This window comes from Eschscholzia californica, unplaced genomic scaffold (genome assembly GCF_041429995.1).
Source record: "Eschscholzia californica isolate CP2 unplaced genomic scaffold, dmEscCali1.0.p SCAF_4, whole genome shotgun sequence".
Lineage (NCBI taxonomy): Eukaryota > Viridiplantae > Streptophyta > Magnoliopsida > Ranunculales > Papaveraceae > Eschscholzia > Eschscholzia californica.
In genome coordinates, this window is record NW_028238461.1 from 5551732 (window position 1) to 5569374 (window position 17643).

At 34.9% G+C, this 17643-nt stretch overlaps 3 protein-coding genes and 1 long non-coding RNA gene across 4 annotated transcripts; all 4 read left to right on the forward strand.

Moving 5' to 3' along the window:
• The first annotated feature begins 612 nt into the window (after positions 1–612).
• Positions 613–2266, forward strand: LOC147541945 (threonine-tRNA ligase 2). Its single transcript, XM_086634603.1, has 4 exons — positions 613–792; positions 1580–1622; positions 1706–1797; positions 1880–2266. The coding sequence occupies exons 1-4, from the start codon at positions 718–720 to the stop codon at positions 1985–1987; spliced, it is 318 nt and encodes a 105-aa protein (XP_086490729.1). The 5' UTR covers positions 613–717; the 3' UTR covers positions 1988–2266.
• A 444-nt stretch (positions 2267–2710) lies between these two features.
• On the forward strand, positions 2711–3522 carry LOC147541946 (uncharacterized). Its single transcript, XR_015223385.1, has 2 exons — positions 2711–2827; positions 3181–3522. It is a non-coding gene; the product is annotated as an uncharacterized LOC147541946 (long non-coding RNA).
• Positions 3523–6203: 2681 nt separating this feature from the next.
• On the forward strand, positions 6204–10955 carry TWD1 (FKBP-type peptidyl-prolyl cis-trans isomerase family protein). The gene is made up of 8 exons (XM_086634602.1): positions 6204–6300; positions 7107–7582; positions 7736–7912; positions 8775–8864; positions 8971–9155; positions 9579–9701; positions 9790–9942; positions 10429–10955. Exons 2-8 carry the CDS (start codon positions 7540–7542, stop codon positions 10759–10761), a joined length of 1104 nt encoding a protein of 367 aa, XP_086490728.1. The 5' UTR covers positions 6204–6300; positions 7107–7539; the 3' UTR covers positions 10762–10955.
• A 2654-nt stretch (positions 10956–13609) lies between these two features.
• LOC147541948 (annexin-like protein RJ4) lies at positions 13610–16266 on the forward strand. Its single transcript, XM_086673170.1, has 6 exons — positions 13610–13985; positions 14131–14276; positions 14899–15123; positions 15228–15440; positions 15526–15615; positions 15844–16266. Exons 1-6 carry the CDS (start codon positions 13910–13912, stop codon positions 16039–16041), a joined length of 948 nt encoding a protein of 315 aa, XP_086529296.1. The 5' UTR covers positions 13610–13909; the 3' UTR covers positions 16042–16266.
• Positions 16267–17643: the final 1377 nt, after the last annotated feature.

A 17643-nucleotide genomic window follows, 5' to 3' on the forward strand; every position in this document is an offset into this window, starting at 1 on the left:
GGGTCGGGTGGTTAAGGCCCACTATCCCTAATTTTATGTTTCTTTTTTCTCTAACAACAATAATGTTATTTGATTGACTTGGAGGACACTTACAGAAAATCTTATTACGCAAGAGCAAGATCTTGATAGAATCAACAGAGGGGGTGGACCCGAATGAACTTCGTCATCTGAGTCATAGAGAGAACTAGACACGAGTGTCATACGCACCTACCTAAAAGACTGTTGCGATTTAAAAGGCAAGCAGAAGGGGGATCCCGAGTAAGCTATCCCACCTGAGTCGTGAAGTTGGAGATCTGCAGAAGTAAGCTCACCATCTCAAGCTCAACTCTATCTGAGAGAAATAATAGTTACGTAGAAGGTCAAATAACGTTGAATATTCGCTTATCATATGCGAAGATACGAACACGACCAAGTGGCCTCCATCAAGCCAATGTCTGGCCTCCATGAATATTTGTTTTGGGTAAGAGAGTGGAAAAAGACAAAAGAAGCATAAAAAGACTTGGTAGAAGAAAGTGACACAAGATGGACTAAATGGTATATTGACAGAATCCACAAATATGGAACAATAGATCAATTGGAAAAAATTAGAGGCTAAATTAGTGAATTGACTAAGAATTGGGGCCTCTGAAATTAACCCTATTTTATTCTACTCCGTTTCGTCTATGCGGGCAAAACTATTGGTCACCCATTGGCGTCTTCTTGAAGCAGAAAAAAAAAATGGCTGATTCTGAGAAGAAAGGCGATTTACAGGGGATGTTGAAACCCTTCTATCAAAGAGCTTCTGAAGCTGAGGTTAGAATGCATTTTTTTTAGTATTATTAAGCAATCTTTGTTATAGGAGGGTTGTACGATGTTAAGAGTTCTGCCACTGAAGGTTTACTTATGTAATCATTCTAAACAAAAACGAGAAACCCTAATTCTAGTAGAAATGGAGGGGTTTCATTTGGCAAGTCTCCCCAACCTAAAAATATGAAATCTGATTATGGATTTGAATGGGGCTCTGAGTCAGATTTCAAAATGTCTGTTTTATCTGATTGTACTAGTGACTCGTGAGTCTCGTCTATGACTAATTTAGGCTGGTTTTAGGTTCATTTGAGTCAGACATAAAAGAAGTCTGAATTAAGAGCTAGTTGTCTGAAATATCTTTAAATGACTATTGTTAGTCAAACTGGGATGATTCAGATTCAGACAACCATGAAAAACAAACATCACCCAACTAATTAAAACTCCTAAATGAGACAGATGGTGACATGAAAACCATAGAGCCCAATACGTAGTCGACTTTGAGTTCTCCATGCTTGTTGCCCTTAGACAGTCGGACTAAAAATATGGTTTACAAGAGACCCATTCGAGGACCAAAGTTTCCAGCCTTGTGAATCTTTTAGTTATTGATTTTAGTCGTAAGAAACACAAGTGGGTCTATCGTGTGGATTGTGATTAGGGTTACTCGTAAAGTTCACGTAATGTATTGCTAAATGCAGGCGTATAAATGTAAAATGTTATATAAGTGTTTCGCATGATTAATTCTTTCTCGATCAAATTATTTTGACGTCTCTAACTAGAATATGTTTCTATGCAGGAACGTCTTTCAAGGCTTGAAGCTTCACTTGGTAGTAAGAAAGGTAATTCTCAAACTTGGCCATAGTATCATAGTTCTCTTGGCAAAGATATAATTACAGTGTTGTTTTCTTTTGTTGGAATTCAGATAGTGGAGACCAAGAACTATCAAAGATTGTGAGTGAACTCCAATCCAACCTTGAACAAGCAAAATTTGAACAAATATCTCTGAGAAAGGAGGTGGGTTTTTTTCTGTTAGATTCTCTTGTTAATAAAACAGGGAGAGTTATTCTAACATTTGTCGAATTTCAACTATGTTTAGGCTGATGATGAACTTAAAAAGCTCGCCTTAGAAAATGCAAAGCTCCAATATCGGATTATTCACCTCGTTCGTGCTTTGGAAGAGGCAGATAACAAGTCAGTAGTCTAAAGTATATATCTTTAGTACAAATGCATTGATTTTCCAAGTTTAATTTGGAAGTACTTGAAGTTAAAGGAAGGGTCTTGAAATTGGCCGACAAAATCAACTCATGAATAATAATATTAATTATTTTTCGAAACTATTTTAGCCTCTTGCCTAACTGAATCTTACAAGTAAAAGAAATAGTTGATTGGGAGTTTTTGTTATTCTTTTTCTTGACTTGAAATTCTTGTATAGATTTTTATTTGTGTTATTGATGAACTACATGCATTGAAAAGGTTTCGTGAATGTCTTAGGCTGTGTTTGTTGTTTTAACGTCTGCATCCGACTCATCCGAGTCTGATTCAATTGAGACTGGTTGACTGGATTGTTCAAAAATAATGTTGTTCAAAAACAGGCTGAGAGAAATCAAACTCAAATGGACCCAAAATCAGCCTGAGCCAGCCATTTAGATGAGTCAGATGTACGAGTTAGCTAAACCAAACATAGTGAAATCAACTTGATTACTTGACTCAGTCGATTCAGACGGGTCAAATCTGAATTTAGACTGTAAAATCGCTTTGAATGAACTGAATGCCCACAGCTCAAGGCCTAAGGGTGAAGGTTAACGACTCAACCTAAATATTTCTCACACTATCTTAAGTACTCGAGACTCAAATCTGAAACAAGAAGAGAGTTATAGTAGACTAACTTGCAGCTAACAGAGCTAACAATTTTAGGTTTTCTAAACAGAACAAGCACCAGACAGTACAGTAATGCAGAAATACTTGAGCTAATTGTCACAGTTAAAAGTTGGAATGTAGACTACTCTATCTACTTGGAATTCCCAGATGGAACTGATGATGAATGGTACTCAGCTCTTAACTTGTTGTATTCCTCATTCAAAATCTTAAGGGCTTCCATTTGTTTTGCTGGAAGTTCTTGTGTTTTATTCCGTAAACGAAGCTTCACATTTTCAATTTCATTCTTTAGCTCTTGAATCCTTGATTCTTTATCGGTAAGCCTATTCTGTAGCCTTCCCAGCTCTGTGTTTTAGAATTTCAAAATGTTAGAAACAGTAAAACCAATTAACTTGATAACTATCTTTGTTAGAAACCAAGAAAACATACCTGTTGTTTTGGAAGATGAACTGCCATTCTCCATTGTGTTAGTTTATCCCTCTCTCTTCTCACTTTCTCTCTCTAAATTTTCTACTGTGGTAGGCAATGTTGAAAACCCATCTTAAGAAACAAAGTAGAGGGAAAGAGGGAATGGGCATTCATTAATATGGTGGTGGGAATTGAACCAAAGAAAGCTAAACTACAAGAAGAAAAAACTTGACAACAGAGCACCTTTCTTTCCAAGGGAAACTAATGGGGATTCTTTCTTGATTTCTTTGCTTTTTTGTGTTCAGAAATGTATTTTTGCCATTTCAGTGAAAAGTCTGTCTTTTACACCCATCTCTATAGTTTCATGCAAGAAACCTCTCAGACTAGTGAATGGGGTACAGTGAATGATTCGGTTTTATCTAAATAAATCCATTTTTTGGTGCTGAAATAAATAAATCCAATTCAATTGTGAAAAGTCTATCTGGGCTGATGGGATGACCGGATGAATGTGGCACGGAGTCTATGACTTCTTTTTTTCGATGAGATCGGAGTCTATGACTTGACTTGGACATGTTGGAATTGGATTATGCTTGTGTTTTACATGAATTTGACGAGACCATATTTACGAACAAGGGAGATTTGCTGTTTGGACCCCCTTTCGTATAATTGACTTGCTGTTTGGACTCCCTTTTTCCAGTGTTGCGCTTTGGACTCCCTTTTGACGGAATCACTCGAGAATATTCCGTTTCTAAAGTTATACTTAAAAAAATTCCTACTTTACCCTTACATAATCAATATTGTAGTTTGGATCCCCTAGTTTATTTAACTCATCTTCCTCTTTTATTTGACTCATCTTCTTCCTTCATTAAACAACACAAACCACATAAACAATACTCCAAATTCATCCTACTAACCATTAATATAACTAAGGAAGAATAATCCAAATTCATCATACTAACCATTAACATAACTTAGGTATCTCCCAAAACCAATATCATTAGAGAAATTGTAATGAAAAGTAACCAAGAAAGGAATCACACTCCTCAACAAAAAAAAAAAAAAAAAAAAAAGAAAGGAATCACACAATTTCACCAAGGATTGAACGGTCAGCTTTTGTTGTCCAAATATTCTTGAGAAGCTCATCAAGGTTCATGCTAATTAAAAGGTTAACCTGAGTCACCTATTTGGTTTAAAATTTCCAGATCCCCAAGTGAGTACCATAGATCAATTTTAATGTTTGCTTCATTTTTTAAGGTTCTCATATTAAATTTGTTGGCTCAATCTATATAAACTTGAAAAAAATCTCCAGATCTAACATAACAACATCCTTCAACAATCTGTACCATGTATCACTTTTAACCACCATAAATGATCGAACTTTCAAACACTTCAAATTTGAAATTCTTTAACATCCTCGTATGAAGAACGAAGAGAGGGATTCAGAGACTTTTAGGGTGTAATCTTTCTCATATCACTTGATTGAATCTCACTAGCTACCAAAATAGTTAGAGAGAGAAAGAGAATTTCCTCAAATTTTTTTGTTCCAGGAGAGAGAAGAGGGTGTCGATTCCTAATTTATCTAGGGTCACGAAAACTCAAATGAAATATTAAAAACAGATGATCTTTAGATGAGAAAAACTTATTGGCAACAAATAAGAAAGTGAAAAAAAAATTGGTAGAAGAAGAAGGAAGGAAGGTTAATTAAGTAGGGTTAACAACTAATTAAGTAGGGTTAACTACTTGGGTTGGGTGAGATCAAGTAGAGGACAAAATGGTATTTTCCTCTTTTATGTGTTATAAAAATGTTATATTTAACATTTTTTTTCAAAAAGGAGTCCAAAATGCAACACTGGAAAAAGGGAGTCCAAACAGCAAGTCGATTATAGGAAAGGGGGTCCAAACAGCAAATCTCCCTATGAAGAACGATGTTGAAAGGCATGAAAATATATGCCGACCATAGGCTGAAAGTCGACGTGGGTGGCAACTATTGGACGGGTTGTTTCTCTCTCTAAACGGTCCACTAGTGGGAGATGGCTACGTCATTTTCCGTTCTGTTGTCGACCCATTTTTCGGGCCCTTTTGTGTGTTTTCATTTGTGAAATTGAAGACTTCATGTCCAACTGAGACAATGTCGAGTTAATCTATTATCATATGTGGAAGGTTGTACCCAGAGCCGTGGCTGGGAATTTGAGGGCCCTGGGCGAAACTTGGTTGCGGCCCTTTCGTACATAAATAAATTACGAGCACAAAATTGAACAAAATGTAAGATGATGAAAATCATTAATGATTCACATGTGTATTTATGTATTATTAGTTTTTTTTGTGGAAAAAACACCAAGCTCTCTATTTCTTAAAAAAATACTTCAAAATTAATGAAATACGCCTAAAATAACAAAATGATTAAGAGAAAGTGTAGTGAAGCAAAAATAAATTGTATTCTCAACAATATTTTTTTCAAAATGTGTCCCTCAGGACTCGACCCCGCGTCAACTACATGAATAACCAGTTCCCTGGAACACAGGGCTAGTAGTGGATAGATGTTTAAGTTAGTATTGTAAAGTATATAACCTTAGTTGTGGGTCCTTTCATAGAAAATGGGCCCTTTTGAGGTGGGGGCCCAGGGCGGACGCCCTGCCCGCCCCCCCTCAAACACGGCTCTGGTTGTACCCTGTCCAAGCGAGACTTGTCTTTAGATTGATTGAGAACTATCATCCAAACTCTTGTATATAGATGTTATTGACACTTGAATTGCGGAGTTGAAGAGTCATTATCTTCATTATATGTCACAGATGCATTAATTGAATTAATAATGTAACTGACCATTTGTGTGGTACGGGAAGCTCATATGGTGGTACTTTTATTTTAAATGAAGGATTTCCAACTTCTCGAATATCAAACTATTGACGTCTGAATTTGGGAGTAGATGCATAATCAAGTGTTCTGTCATTGTATTTTTTTTCTGAGAATTCGACTACGATCTACGTTAGTCGTCACAAAACATTGATACGTCATGAAAATGTGATAAGCACGATAACCGTGTAATCTAAACCATGAACAAAAAAGACCTAAAGTCCAACAGCATAAAAGAGACCTAAAGTCCAACAACATAAAAGAGGTTTAAAGTCCGACAAATCACTACATTATTTATTTTATTAACCTAAATTATATAGGATAAATCTTGAAGGCAAACTACTTTCAACGAGATTCGATCCCGAGACCTGATGGCAGGCAGGAGTAGGGGTGGGATTTTGGCCCGGAAACCCGGAATCCGCCCACGACCGTCCGAGTCCGAAGGGTCCGTGACCGTCCGATGCCCGAATCGGTTCGTACCCACCCGACCGAAAGATCTTAAGCGGACGGACGCGGGCATAGGTCTTTATCCGGTGGTCCGATCGAGTCCTCCCGCTTATATCGTCCGCCCGTCCGAACCCGTCCACACCCGTCCATTTATCCCACCCGTTATACCCGCCCGTCTATATGATTGATTTTAAGCCTTTAGATTTGTAGAGTTAGCTACAACCATTAGATATCAAGAGTAAAAATAAATAACCCTAGAAATCACTTTTCTTAATCTTGTCTTCGTCGTTCTACTTCTCTAGTCTCTATCTCCTCCAAAATCTCAATATCTCATCAATAACCCGAGAATCTACAATAAACCGATCGTAATCCATGAGAAGAAGTATCGAAACCGATCATAATCCATGAGAAATCTTAATGCTTATCTTGCGATTTTGAATTCATTTACTTTTTAAAATTGTAAAGTGGGAGTTTTAGAAAGTTGTATTTAGCGACTAAACATTTTTAATTTCGAATAAAAGTTTCTTTACTTGTTCATTAGTGACTGGTGTCCGCCCGACCGATACCCGGTTTGCCCGACTATCAAAACGGTCACGGACGGGCACTTTGTTGGAGAAAAATCCGAAATGTCCGCCCGTTTTGTCCGGATGTCCGAGTGGACACTTACGACTCGTGTCCGTTCCGCCCGGACCGGTTGAGTTAGTGTCCGTTTCCCGCCCGTCCGGACCGATTCCCACCCCTAGGCAGGAGGCTTGGGGACAAATGTTTACATTGTTAAAGGCTTGGGGATTCCACATGAATCCCAAATTTTGGGCGCTTTAGAATTTCCCTCTGGTGTCATACTGGAGCGTGTCAAAGTTGGTCTGGCTGTTCTTTACTCTCCAGTCTCCACTGACAATTTTCTCACCAAACCACTTAACTCTCTCTCTCTCTCTCTAACTTGAAATCCCTATCGCCAAGATTTAATCGCTCACCAAAACCAGTGTAATTCTAATTCTTCCATTCCCGTTCCTTGATTTCATCTTACTAGATTAATTGATCTGATAAAGATTCTCATTTCATTCTAACTAGATTCTTCCTCACATAAGAAAATATCGATTTTCCCTTTTTCTGTGAGATTTCTCAGTACAGAGTGAAAAAGAAGAAACTGAGTAAAAAATTGATCTTGTTTTAACGATGGATACCACCAATCAAGATCAACAAACTCAGTCAGCTGATGGTAATTATTGAATTCATTTCTAAATGTTCTTGATTTATACTTTGTCTATCGTAAAACCCTAGATTTCGTAAAATCTTCTTGTTGAATTATTATGTACTAGTCGTTGTTCTTGTGGATTTGTTTCTTTTTTGAATTCTTGATTGATTGATACAGATAGTGTCGATGAAATAACCGCTGAAGGTGCTTCATTTGTACATGGGGAACCACATCAAGATCATGAAGGTCCTCCCAAAATTGAATCAGAGGTGGAAATCCTTAATGAACATGTCAAGAAGCAACTCATTAAGGAAGGTCATGGTCAGAAGCCTTCTAAGTATTCCACATGCTTCTGTAAGTATCATGATTGAAATTAAAAACCCTAAAAATGTATTGTTCAATTAACTATGACATGTCTCGCTCTCCTTTAGGACAATAGAGTTTGAAGTTCATTGCCTCGAACCAAATATCTTAATCAAAGAATTCAGTCCAATTTGACCCATGATACAAACATCTGAAATAAATGTTCCAAACTCAAATCCTTGCTAGACACCTTCATTTTGCTGAATTTGATGTAATACTCAACTTTCTCAGTACTTGATTCTTAACTTAGGTAGTTAGGTTGTGTGTGTTTTTCTATTTTTTCAGATCTAAAATATCTGACCTGAGGTATGAATTAACTCTGAGTCGGATTTTAGAATGTTTGATTTTGTCTGACTTGTTATGTCTGACTCGTCTAATCTCTAATTTGAGTTGATTTTGGGTCCATTTGGGTCAGATTCAGACGAGTCGTGTCATATTCCGACAATGAGATAAAACAAACACCACCTTAGTTAGGGAGTATCATACGAAGATAATTTGATGATATTCTAGGTGAACACATGAAGCTTTTCTAAGGATCATCTTGAGCATTTCTCACTATTTTCTAAGCTTTTTATATGTATTTCTCACCTGGTGAGGATTGTTAACTTGCATTTTTCAAAAGCTGAAGACTACTTGTCCCAAATGAAAATTTAAACTTGAGTCGCTTTTCTCGGTTGGAGCAGATGCTAAGCTCAAAATGACATTATATCTAGCATTCCAATAGTAGCACTATGTGCTTGTCAAGAACTAAAAGTTAGTAATTACCCCTGGGTTTTGTCAAGAAATTCAATTTTAAATTATTTCTATAGCTTCTTCAGTTTCCTGAATAAGTTTTTTTTTTCTCTGGTGATAGTGCACTACAGGGCATGGACTAAAAGCTCTCAGCACAAGTTCGAAGATACATGGAATGAACAGAGACCGATAGAAATGATACTTGGAAAAGGTTCAATTTTAGACGAACTGTTTTTCTTTTTATTTCATCCAAATTAATTAGTTTCTTATTTCGTAGAGTTGCAGGGAAATCTTAATTCTTTCTTGTTTTCCAACAGAGAAAACTGAGATGACAGGACTGGCAATTGGTGTGTCAAGCATGCAGGCCGGTGAACGTTGCCTGCTCCATGTGGGTTGGCAGTTAGGATATGGTAAAGAAGGAAACTTTTCGTTTCCAAATGTTCCACCTACTGCAGACCTACTGTATGAGGTTGAGCTTATTGGTTTTGATGAAACCAAAGAAGTAAGTAATCTTTACCGGGATTCATCTGTGTCTTTTAATTCTTGTGTAAAATGAACATTGAGACTGGTATAGGTATCTGATATCATCATATTGATGAGGTTTCCTCCATACATTTTCTTGCCTTTAGTTAAGAAGCCACTTATTTTACTTGCATTCTTTATGTCAACCATTCTTAAATTACATATGAATGTCATTAGCCTGGAGCACATAGAAGATCTCACTTTATACCTGCTGAAGTAACTCTGAGAATCCCATACAATTACCCATCCCAAAAATAAATATTAAAAATGATATCCATGCCCATGTTACATAGGTTAGCTTAGTTTAGTGTTATCCTACATTTTTATTTTCATTCTCGTATTTCTAGGCTCTCTCTCATTTCAGCATTGATAGAGGCCACTTTGTTTCTGGTGTAAATTTTAGGGGAAAGCTCGTAGCGACATGACTGTGGAGGAAAGGATTGGATCAGCTGATCGAAGAAAGATGGAAGGCAATATTCTTTTCAAGGATGAAAAACTGGAAGAAGCTATGCAACAATATGAAATGGTTACAGACTCATTATTTCTGAAATTTCCATCTCTTAAATTGGATTTGTTTAGAAGATAGTTGCATCAATCTTGCTCATTATCTTCAGGCTATAGCTTACATGGGAGATGACTTTATGTTTCAATTATTCGGGAAGTACCGTGACATGGCCTTAGCAGTGAAGAATCCGTGCCACCTCAATATGGCAGCTTGTTTGATAAAGCTCAAGCGCTATGAAGAAGCCATTGGTCAGTGTACCATTGTAAGTACATAATTTCGTATACATATTCCCGTTTTTCTACTTTTTAACGTTCTGAACTTTCATTCCATGTTTTTTCTTTTTATTGTGCATTTGAAGGTTCCCAAAAATCTAGTACTTGATCTTCATTCACGATATCGTGTCTGCTTGAAACAACTTTTACTGTTGAAATGTCCCTACCGTTGTGCTTGACTTTTTGGCCTTGGATGTTAAAATTATTTGAAGGAATGATTCATGAAGGTTTGTGCATTGGGTCAGATGATCACGAACTGTAGAACGATAATGATCCAAGAGGGCCTAGCACTTAGAAATATTCTCTTTGTTTTTCCACCCAAGGCATGCCCCCGGAGCCTAACGGCTCCATGAGTCACACAAAAGGCCTTTTCACTTATTAAGCTTGAGCTTGCTCTCCAAGGCGACGTGATAGAATAACTGTAAAACTGTTTCTTTGAAGTAAAGACTGTTCTGAACCAATTTACATGATCCTAGGTGTTGACCGAGGATGAAAACAATGTAAAAGCATTATTCCGAAGAGGAAAAGCAAGAGCGGAACTTGGTCGAATGGATGTTGCCCGAGAAGACTTCCTCAAAGCTAGTAAATATGCACCACAAGACAAGGCCATCACGAAGGAATTACGATTACTTGATGAACATGATAAAGCTGTTTATCAGAAGCAAAAGGAGATCTACAAGGGTATTTTTGGGCCAAGACCTGAGCCGAAGAACCTCAAGCAGAAGAAAAACTGGCTTATAGTCATTTGGGTCTGGTTATTATTCCAATTCCGTCGCCTTTTCAAGGTCCAAAAGCAAAGAGTTGACTAATGTTGGATGATTGTGACGTAAAGAATGATGTTAGTACTGTCTAAACAGCACTTGGTTTTCATTTCAGGATATGTCTAATTTGATATTCTTAGGTAAAACGTTGGACGTGAAAATTGATGGTTAACACCCAAAAACTAATATAAGTAGGTGTGTAAACTAGCTAATCCAATAAATCAGACTTCCAATTTTGGAAATTTCTCGAATTTTTAAACTCCAATGTCAAACTCCCAACATGATCTATCAAATCGAATTTGTGGATTGTTGTAACTAAAATTCATACATAATAAAAACAACTAATAAAACTTAAAACTAATATATTAAAATTACACGACAACTAATGTTAATCTATTGTCAAATCCGCCTTTAAATATTGTTGCACCACTTTATCTTTGATATCAAGTTGTAAGGAAGTCTTGAAGTATCTTTGTTCATCCACTCTAACCCTATTTGCATCCACTGATTTTCAACATTTTTGCGTTGAATGTCTAGATTTTCACTTTGCATCGTTATGGAATCCTTCAGAAGTTTATCTCTATTCTCCTTCCGCACATCTTTCTTATCTCGAAACTTAGATGTTGTAACGGGTGCAGAAAATTCCCACTTTGGCTTTATTTATTTCTTTGCTTACTTTTCTTCTAAGTAGTCTGTTGGATACTTACTCTTTCGTCTCCGTCGAAAGAAGATTTTCTTTTGTTTGATGAAGATCCAGACAAGCTTGATGACCATTTGTGTTGGTCTTTTAAAATTTTATAACAATGATCAAACTTAAAAGCTTTACGACCGTTTTTGTTTGAACATTTCATGTGCAATATTCAACTGCAAATTAACATATTAAAAGTTCATAATTATTTGAAAAATAGAAAATAAAGACACGAGTCTAAAAAATGAAATATTAAGAGTAATTATCCGATCATCATCATTTTCTCCACTTTTGGGTTTCTCTATAACATGGCCAAATAACTACAAAGCTTTGAGCATTGCTTGTTAATCTTGCTCCAACTACATTTAACACCCTTCAAAGCACGATTTGGATTTGTACGTTCGCTGAAGTCCTGCGCAATTTTGTTCCAAAAAGTATTTTTTTTTTTTATCATTTCCAAATAATCAGATCACTTGTGGTGTGTAAATAAGCATAACATCATCTACTGGAGTATAACACCTGACAATAACGGGTGAATTCGGCGTTTCAGAAAAAAGTTTCTCCGACCTCATCTTTCGCTAAGTCAACTCGAGGGCTCTTACATAACGTACTTAAAAAAACTATCCGCCTCGTTAAAATTGGATTTGGATTAACCATTAGATGAATAGAAAAAGAAAATGGATAAAGATTGAAAGGGAGAAAAAAATGGATCAATGAAGAGAGAGAAGATAGATCAAGAAATTGGCTGGAGGGAACAAATGGGTAGGGGTGAACAATGGTCCATTTCTTCCGTTTTGGTTAAGGTCCAAGCCCGGAGCCGAAGTTGAGCCGATCATTCGGCCGATCGACATGGTTGAGTTGAGTTCGGTTGATCAGTTTAACCGAACACAATTTAGAGAAAATGATAAACTAATGTTATCCTCTTTATCTTAAGTTAATAATAATTTAATAAGTTTAAAAATATTAAACTGAAAAGGGAAAAAATAAAAGAAAATCCTAATCAAATTATTATGTAATGAAGTGAATATCATTACTTTAGCAATTTTTCTAAATTGTGCTTGGTTAAACCGACTAACCGAACTCAATCAAGTCGAACCATGTCAACCGATCGAATGATCGATTCGACTTGAGCTACCGATATAGTCAAACTGTTATTTATTGATTCGGTTTCGACTCGAGTCAAAATCGAAAAAAAACAACCGTTACCCACCCAACAACATCAACAATTTCTCCAAGCACTCTTTTGAAAAAAATTGTTGGAAGAAAATTTTGTCCATCAACAATGGCTTATTACTTACTTTTTTTTTTTGTTGAAATGGCTTATTAATTACTTGAAAAAAGAAACTACTGAAAATTATACTCATCAGCTGGGTTTACTAATAAGTCAGATTTATGCTTAGTTAAGAAGTAAGAAATCTTTATAGGAATTAATTATTTGGTTAGGTATATCATATTAAATCACATCCTAAAAATAAAGTGATTCCATTCCTTATACTCCTTCCTTGTCAATTAATTATTACATTTATGTATATAATGTCAAAATCACAGTTTAAAATAGGTCTGATTAGTGGGTAGTTCCTCCACTTATTTTCAACCATGTCACTGTTAGGTGTGAATTATTGAGTATTACTATTTTACTTTAAAAGCCTAGGTAAGAGAAAAAAATCAAAATGTAAATTATTAACTAAAAATGAAAAGAATAAGAAAATTTTGTATAAGAAGTAATAGAGTTAAACCAAAAAAGATAAGTGATCATTAATGGTAGATTTTGATAATTAAAAATAAATAGAAAATAAAAATAGTAAATGTGATTTCCACCAAAGGACTTATTATCTTGCAGAAATAGAATACTTGAAGGAAAATTTTCTTACCCTTTAACTAAAATACAATTAGACACAAGAATAAGAAATTTTGGTGGAGTAGAAAAACTAAAAAATAATTAAAAGGATTTCCAAAAATACTCTAGAATAATATTCATTTATGACACCCTCTTATATTAAGAAGAAAAAGCAAACCACAAATGAAAATAAATTTAGTAAAAAAAAAGTATTCTGTTTGTCTTAGAAGTGCGGTTAATTTCTCTTACAGAATAAAATCTTGAGAAGCTAAAACATTAATTCTTTTTTTGAAAAATGATAGTAAATGTTATTTTCTTCAGACTTACTAAGAATCAACCGTATATTTACAGTGAAAAAATTTAATAAGAGAGAGAAAGAGAGTTTACTAAAGAAAATCAGAGACGGTTGATTTGATTTGTAATCTTTTCTATCATTATTTTTTTTTGTTAAAATTGGACAGTTTTTAAAAGTGAAAAAATGTTATGATTTAACATGTGTCTAACACATGTTAGGTTTTACAATGGGCGTTAATTTCTATAATGATTTAGAGCTCTTACAAAATAGTATAAATAGACTTCAAAGTGAAGAGAACTCTAACATCTTTGGTGAGTTTTTCAACAAGAAAAAACATCTTTGTTGAAGTAGAGAAAGAGAGAGAGAGAGAGAGAGAATGGCTACCATTGTTGTTCCAGAATATGTTCCTTCTGCTTCTGAGGATGCTGAAAGAATTAGGAAGGCTGTAAAAGGTTCATTTTTCTAATTATTTTGAAACTATCTAAATTCTTCAAGTAGTGATCTAATTTTTTTTTAATTTAAATGATATAGTTTTTTAATATATTTTATATTTTATTTGGAGATGAGCATTAATATTCCTTGATGGGAGATGAGCAGGTTTTGGGACAGATGAAAAAACCTTAATCGCAATATTTGCACATAGGAATGCTGCTCAAAGAGGAATGATTAGGGTTGCTTACCAAGAACTTTACCAAGAAGATCTCATCAAACGACTTGAATCTGAACTTACTGGCAACTTTGAAGTATAATTCTCAACTTAATTACCCTCTCTTTTTTAGGTGTTGTCTATGTTTATTTTTTCTCATTGTCTGAATCTAACTCGAATGATTTATCTGAATCTTAATCGACTGCTTCAAATTAATTGAAAATCAGTCAAATCAATCTTTCATACATCACAAATCGGACAAAAGTAAATATTTTAAGATTTAACTCGACTCAATTGAGACCTCCTGTCAGATTTATTTGAATCTTAATTGACTGGTACAAATTGACTGAAAATCAACCAAATCAACCTTTCATACATTACGAATCTGACAAAAATAAATATTTTGAGATATAACTCGAGTCAATTCAGACCTCATGTCAAATTTTCAGATCTGAGCTAGAAATAAAGGAACAATGCCCTCTACTTTGTGGGTTTCCTAACCGTTGTCACAAGCATGTATCTTGACTTCTTGAGCCGTAAATTCTTTCCATTTTTAAATACACTCACACTGTGATGATTCCATTTTTTGGATATAAAAAAAAAAAAAATTTAGGGCATACCATGTGCCCTAATAGCACATGTTAGGAAAATCTATTATATATTTGACATTTTTTATTTTATATTTTCTATAAAATTTAAGTTTGTCCATGTTTATTCAGCGAGCAATGTATCGGTGGATGTTGGATCCACTGGAACGAGATGCTGTTTTAGCTCATGTTGCATTGAAGAATTCAACATTACCTAATTACCGAGTGATCATCGAACTCGTATGTGCATCATCTCCAGACGAGCTTTTGGCTATTAAACGTGCTTATCAATGGCGTTACAAACGCTCCTTAGAAGAAGATGTCGCCTCTCACCTAGTGGCGGGCAATTTCCGAAAGGTATATGTATATAAGCTTCAATTTTTTTGTAATGCTTGCAGTATCGAACATAATTTCTATCCAAGTCCGAACGAGTTTTCTTATTTATGTATTTTATTTTGCAGCTTCTTTTTTCATTAGTGAGCATATATAGGTATGATGGTCCTGAAATAAGTATAGCACTTGCAAAATCTGAAGCATATAGTCTTCATGAAGTGATTGAGGGAAGGGCTTATAATCATGATGAGCTTATAAGAATTTTAACTACAAGAAGCAAATCACAACTTATTGCTACTTTCAATTGTTACAAAGATGAGTACAAAACCACTATCACTAAGGTACATTTTTGTTTCGAAATTACATGAAGAAATAAAAAAGTTTGCCGATTATTTTGATTCCGATTAGAATTAACTTCTTTTCCAGGGTTTATCGGGATATCGTGACGATGAGTTCTTAGCAGCTTTACGGGTCACGATTCGGTGCTTTACTAATCCTACCAAGTACTTTGCCAAGGTAACAATACAATATTTTTGTTTTGATATTCTTTTCAATACAACTATTTTCACCAATTTATAAAATTTCCTTCTTTTAATTGATACCCATTTTGATGAAAAACCGATGAAGCTACTAACCCGATACAATTATAACGACAGTAGACTATTATCGTTCTGTTTTACTAGTATAAATCAAACATTGTTTTTGGTTTGCTAACTATATTCTTGTATAAACTATATGTATTAGGCGCTGCGAGCTGCATTTAACAACGATGTAGCGGGCGTAGATACAGTGACTCGTATTATTGTAACGAGGGCAGAGAAGAATCTAAAGGAGATAATGGACAAGTATTACCTGAGGAACAATGTAACCCTAGACGATGCAGTATCCAAGGAGGCTTCTGGAGATTACAAGACCTTCCTCCTTCATCTACTTGGTAATTAATTATCAAGATCACTTGGTATTTCTTGGAGATGATTTAGTCATGTTTTGAGGAGAGTAGTACTCAATGGATTTTGATCAATTTGGTTTAGTAGTTTGTTTCTTGTTTGTTGCTTTACTTTGGGTGATACCCTTCTTGAGAACTTGGGAGTTAGTTGCTTTGAAAGAGATTGTTTGGTGGTGATGGATGTGGTTTTTTAGTAGCTAATTATATGATCTAGATTTTATGTCTATGGAGTTTGAAGTTATATGGTTTAATTTTAACATGGACTCTAAAAGAACAAGTTTTGGGGTTTTGGTCCAAAACTTGAGCTCAAATAGGACTTTAATTAGATCCATCCATAACAAAAAAAACAAAGCCTAATTCCAAAAGAAAACTCTGGAAATACCTTCGTTTATCTTTTGCGATGATTCCGATCTAGAGTCTACAGCTCGCCAAAAACCTTACTTCGTCGAGAGTCCACTTTTCTTTCGCCATTGTATTGTTAAGCTTTGTCATTCATTTTTGTAGACTGGTAGTTCACTTCTTTTATTCAACTTCGTAGTTCAACTTCTTCATTTATCGTTCCGTATTCATGTTCTATGACTGTTTTTCAAAAACATTTGTTTATCTTTATATTATTCATTATTATTTTACATTCTTCTTTGTTTTCTTCATTAACGATGGTTTTCTTGTTCACATTATGATTTTTAAAGGACAAATTGTTTCACATCTGATTTTTGAACGGTCGCATCTAAGTTTCAGATATGTTCATCTTTGGTGTTTCTTTATCTTTAGATTATTTTTCGGATTCTCTACCTGGAAAATATATTTTTCCAGCTCATGATGATTTTTAACAGACAAATTACATGATGTGTTAAACATTTGTAAATTTGAAGTAGGTATGATGACAACCAATACCTCAAACAAACTCAAAAACAATTTATCTAATATTATAAACGTTACTAATAAAGCCAACATTGTGTGCATTACATAAATTGCTTTGAATAAAAAAACTGAATCTACACTACTTTATGTTTATCAAATGCAAACGGTAAAATGCATATCATATAACATTCTCCTAAATGCAATTCAGAAAATGCATAAAATAAATGAATTTGTCCAATAATAAGTTTATCAAATGTAAATGGAAAAATGAAAGAGACTATAGATAGGTTTCAAAAGATCTTTATTTGTTTTAAGAAATCAGTTCTAAAAATCTTACTTTTTTATGATTTTATTTTTTGATCCAGTATTTGAAAAGTTTATGAAGTGGTTAAATCATTGAAAAGTGGTTATCACCGATTTTAGGTTGATTTCGAATAATTGTATAGTGATATGTGAGTAGAAATAAGTTTTGTCACATTTGGAAAATTCGAACAGCCTTAGGTTGTCCGGTCGGAGACCCCTCGGGCTGATTCGAGTCCGGAATATACTTATTTTCTCGGACTCTTGAGTCTAAAAAAAATTCACCGGTAGATGTTTTCAAATGGCCAACGCTTTGGGGAAAACTAAATAGTTTCCGGAGTGTGAAGTTTTGGGTGGAAACAAAAAAAAATAGAGTTTTTTATTTCCCCCAAACAACCAAATCCTTTTCAGCTTCTTCTTCCTTTCTCCGGCGACTC

What these genes read in the sequence shown, in the direction of transcription:
- LOC147541945 (XM_086634603.1), top strand. Translation starts at nt 718, where the DNA reads ATGGCTGATTCTGAGAAGAAAGGCGATTTACAGGGGATGTTGAAACCC. An exon ending in TTCACTTGGTAGTAAGAAAG is followed by an intron (nt 1,623 to 1,705) that starts GTAATTCTCAAA and finishes GTTGGAATTCAG; the next exon opens with ATAGTGGAGACCAAGAACTA. An exon ending in AAATATCTCTGAGAAAGGAG is followed by an intron (nt 1,798 to 1,879) that starts GTGGGTTTTTTT and finishes AACTATGTTTAG; the next exon opens with GCTGATGATGAACTTAAAAA.
- TWD1 (XM_086634602.1), top strand. Translation starts at nt 7,540, where the DNA reads ATGGATACCACCAATCAAGATCAACAAACTCAGTCAGCTGATG. An exon ending in GTTTTGATGAAACCAAAGAA is followed by an intron (nt 9,156 to 9,578) that starts GTAAGTAATCTT and finishes TGTAAATTTTAG; the next exon opens with GGGAAAGCTCGTAGCGACAT. An exon ending in CCATTGGTCAGTGTACCATT is followed by an intron (nt 9,943 to 10,428) that starts GTAAGTACATAA and finishes ACATGATCCTAG; the next exon opens with GTGTTGACCGAGGATGAAAA.
- LOC147541948 (XM_086673170.1), top strand. Translation starts at nt 13,910, where the DNA reads ATGGCTACCATTGTTGTTCCAGAATATGTTCCTTCTGCTTCTGAGGAT. An exon ending in AATTAGGAAGGCTGTAAAAG is followed by an intron (nt 13,986 to 14,130) that starts GTTCATTTTTCT and finishes GGAGATGAGCAG; the next exon opens with GTTTTGGGACAGATGAAAAA. An exon ending in CTACCAAGTACTTTGCCAAG is followed by an intron (nt 15,616 to 15,843) that starts GTAACAATACAA and finishes TATATGTATTAG; the next exon opens with GCGCTGCGAGCTGCATTTAA.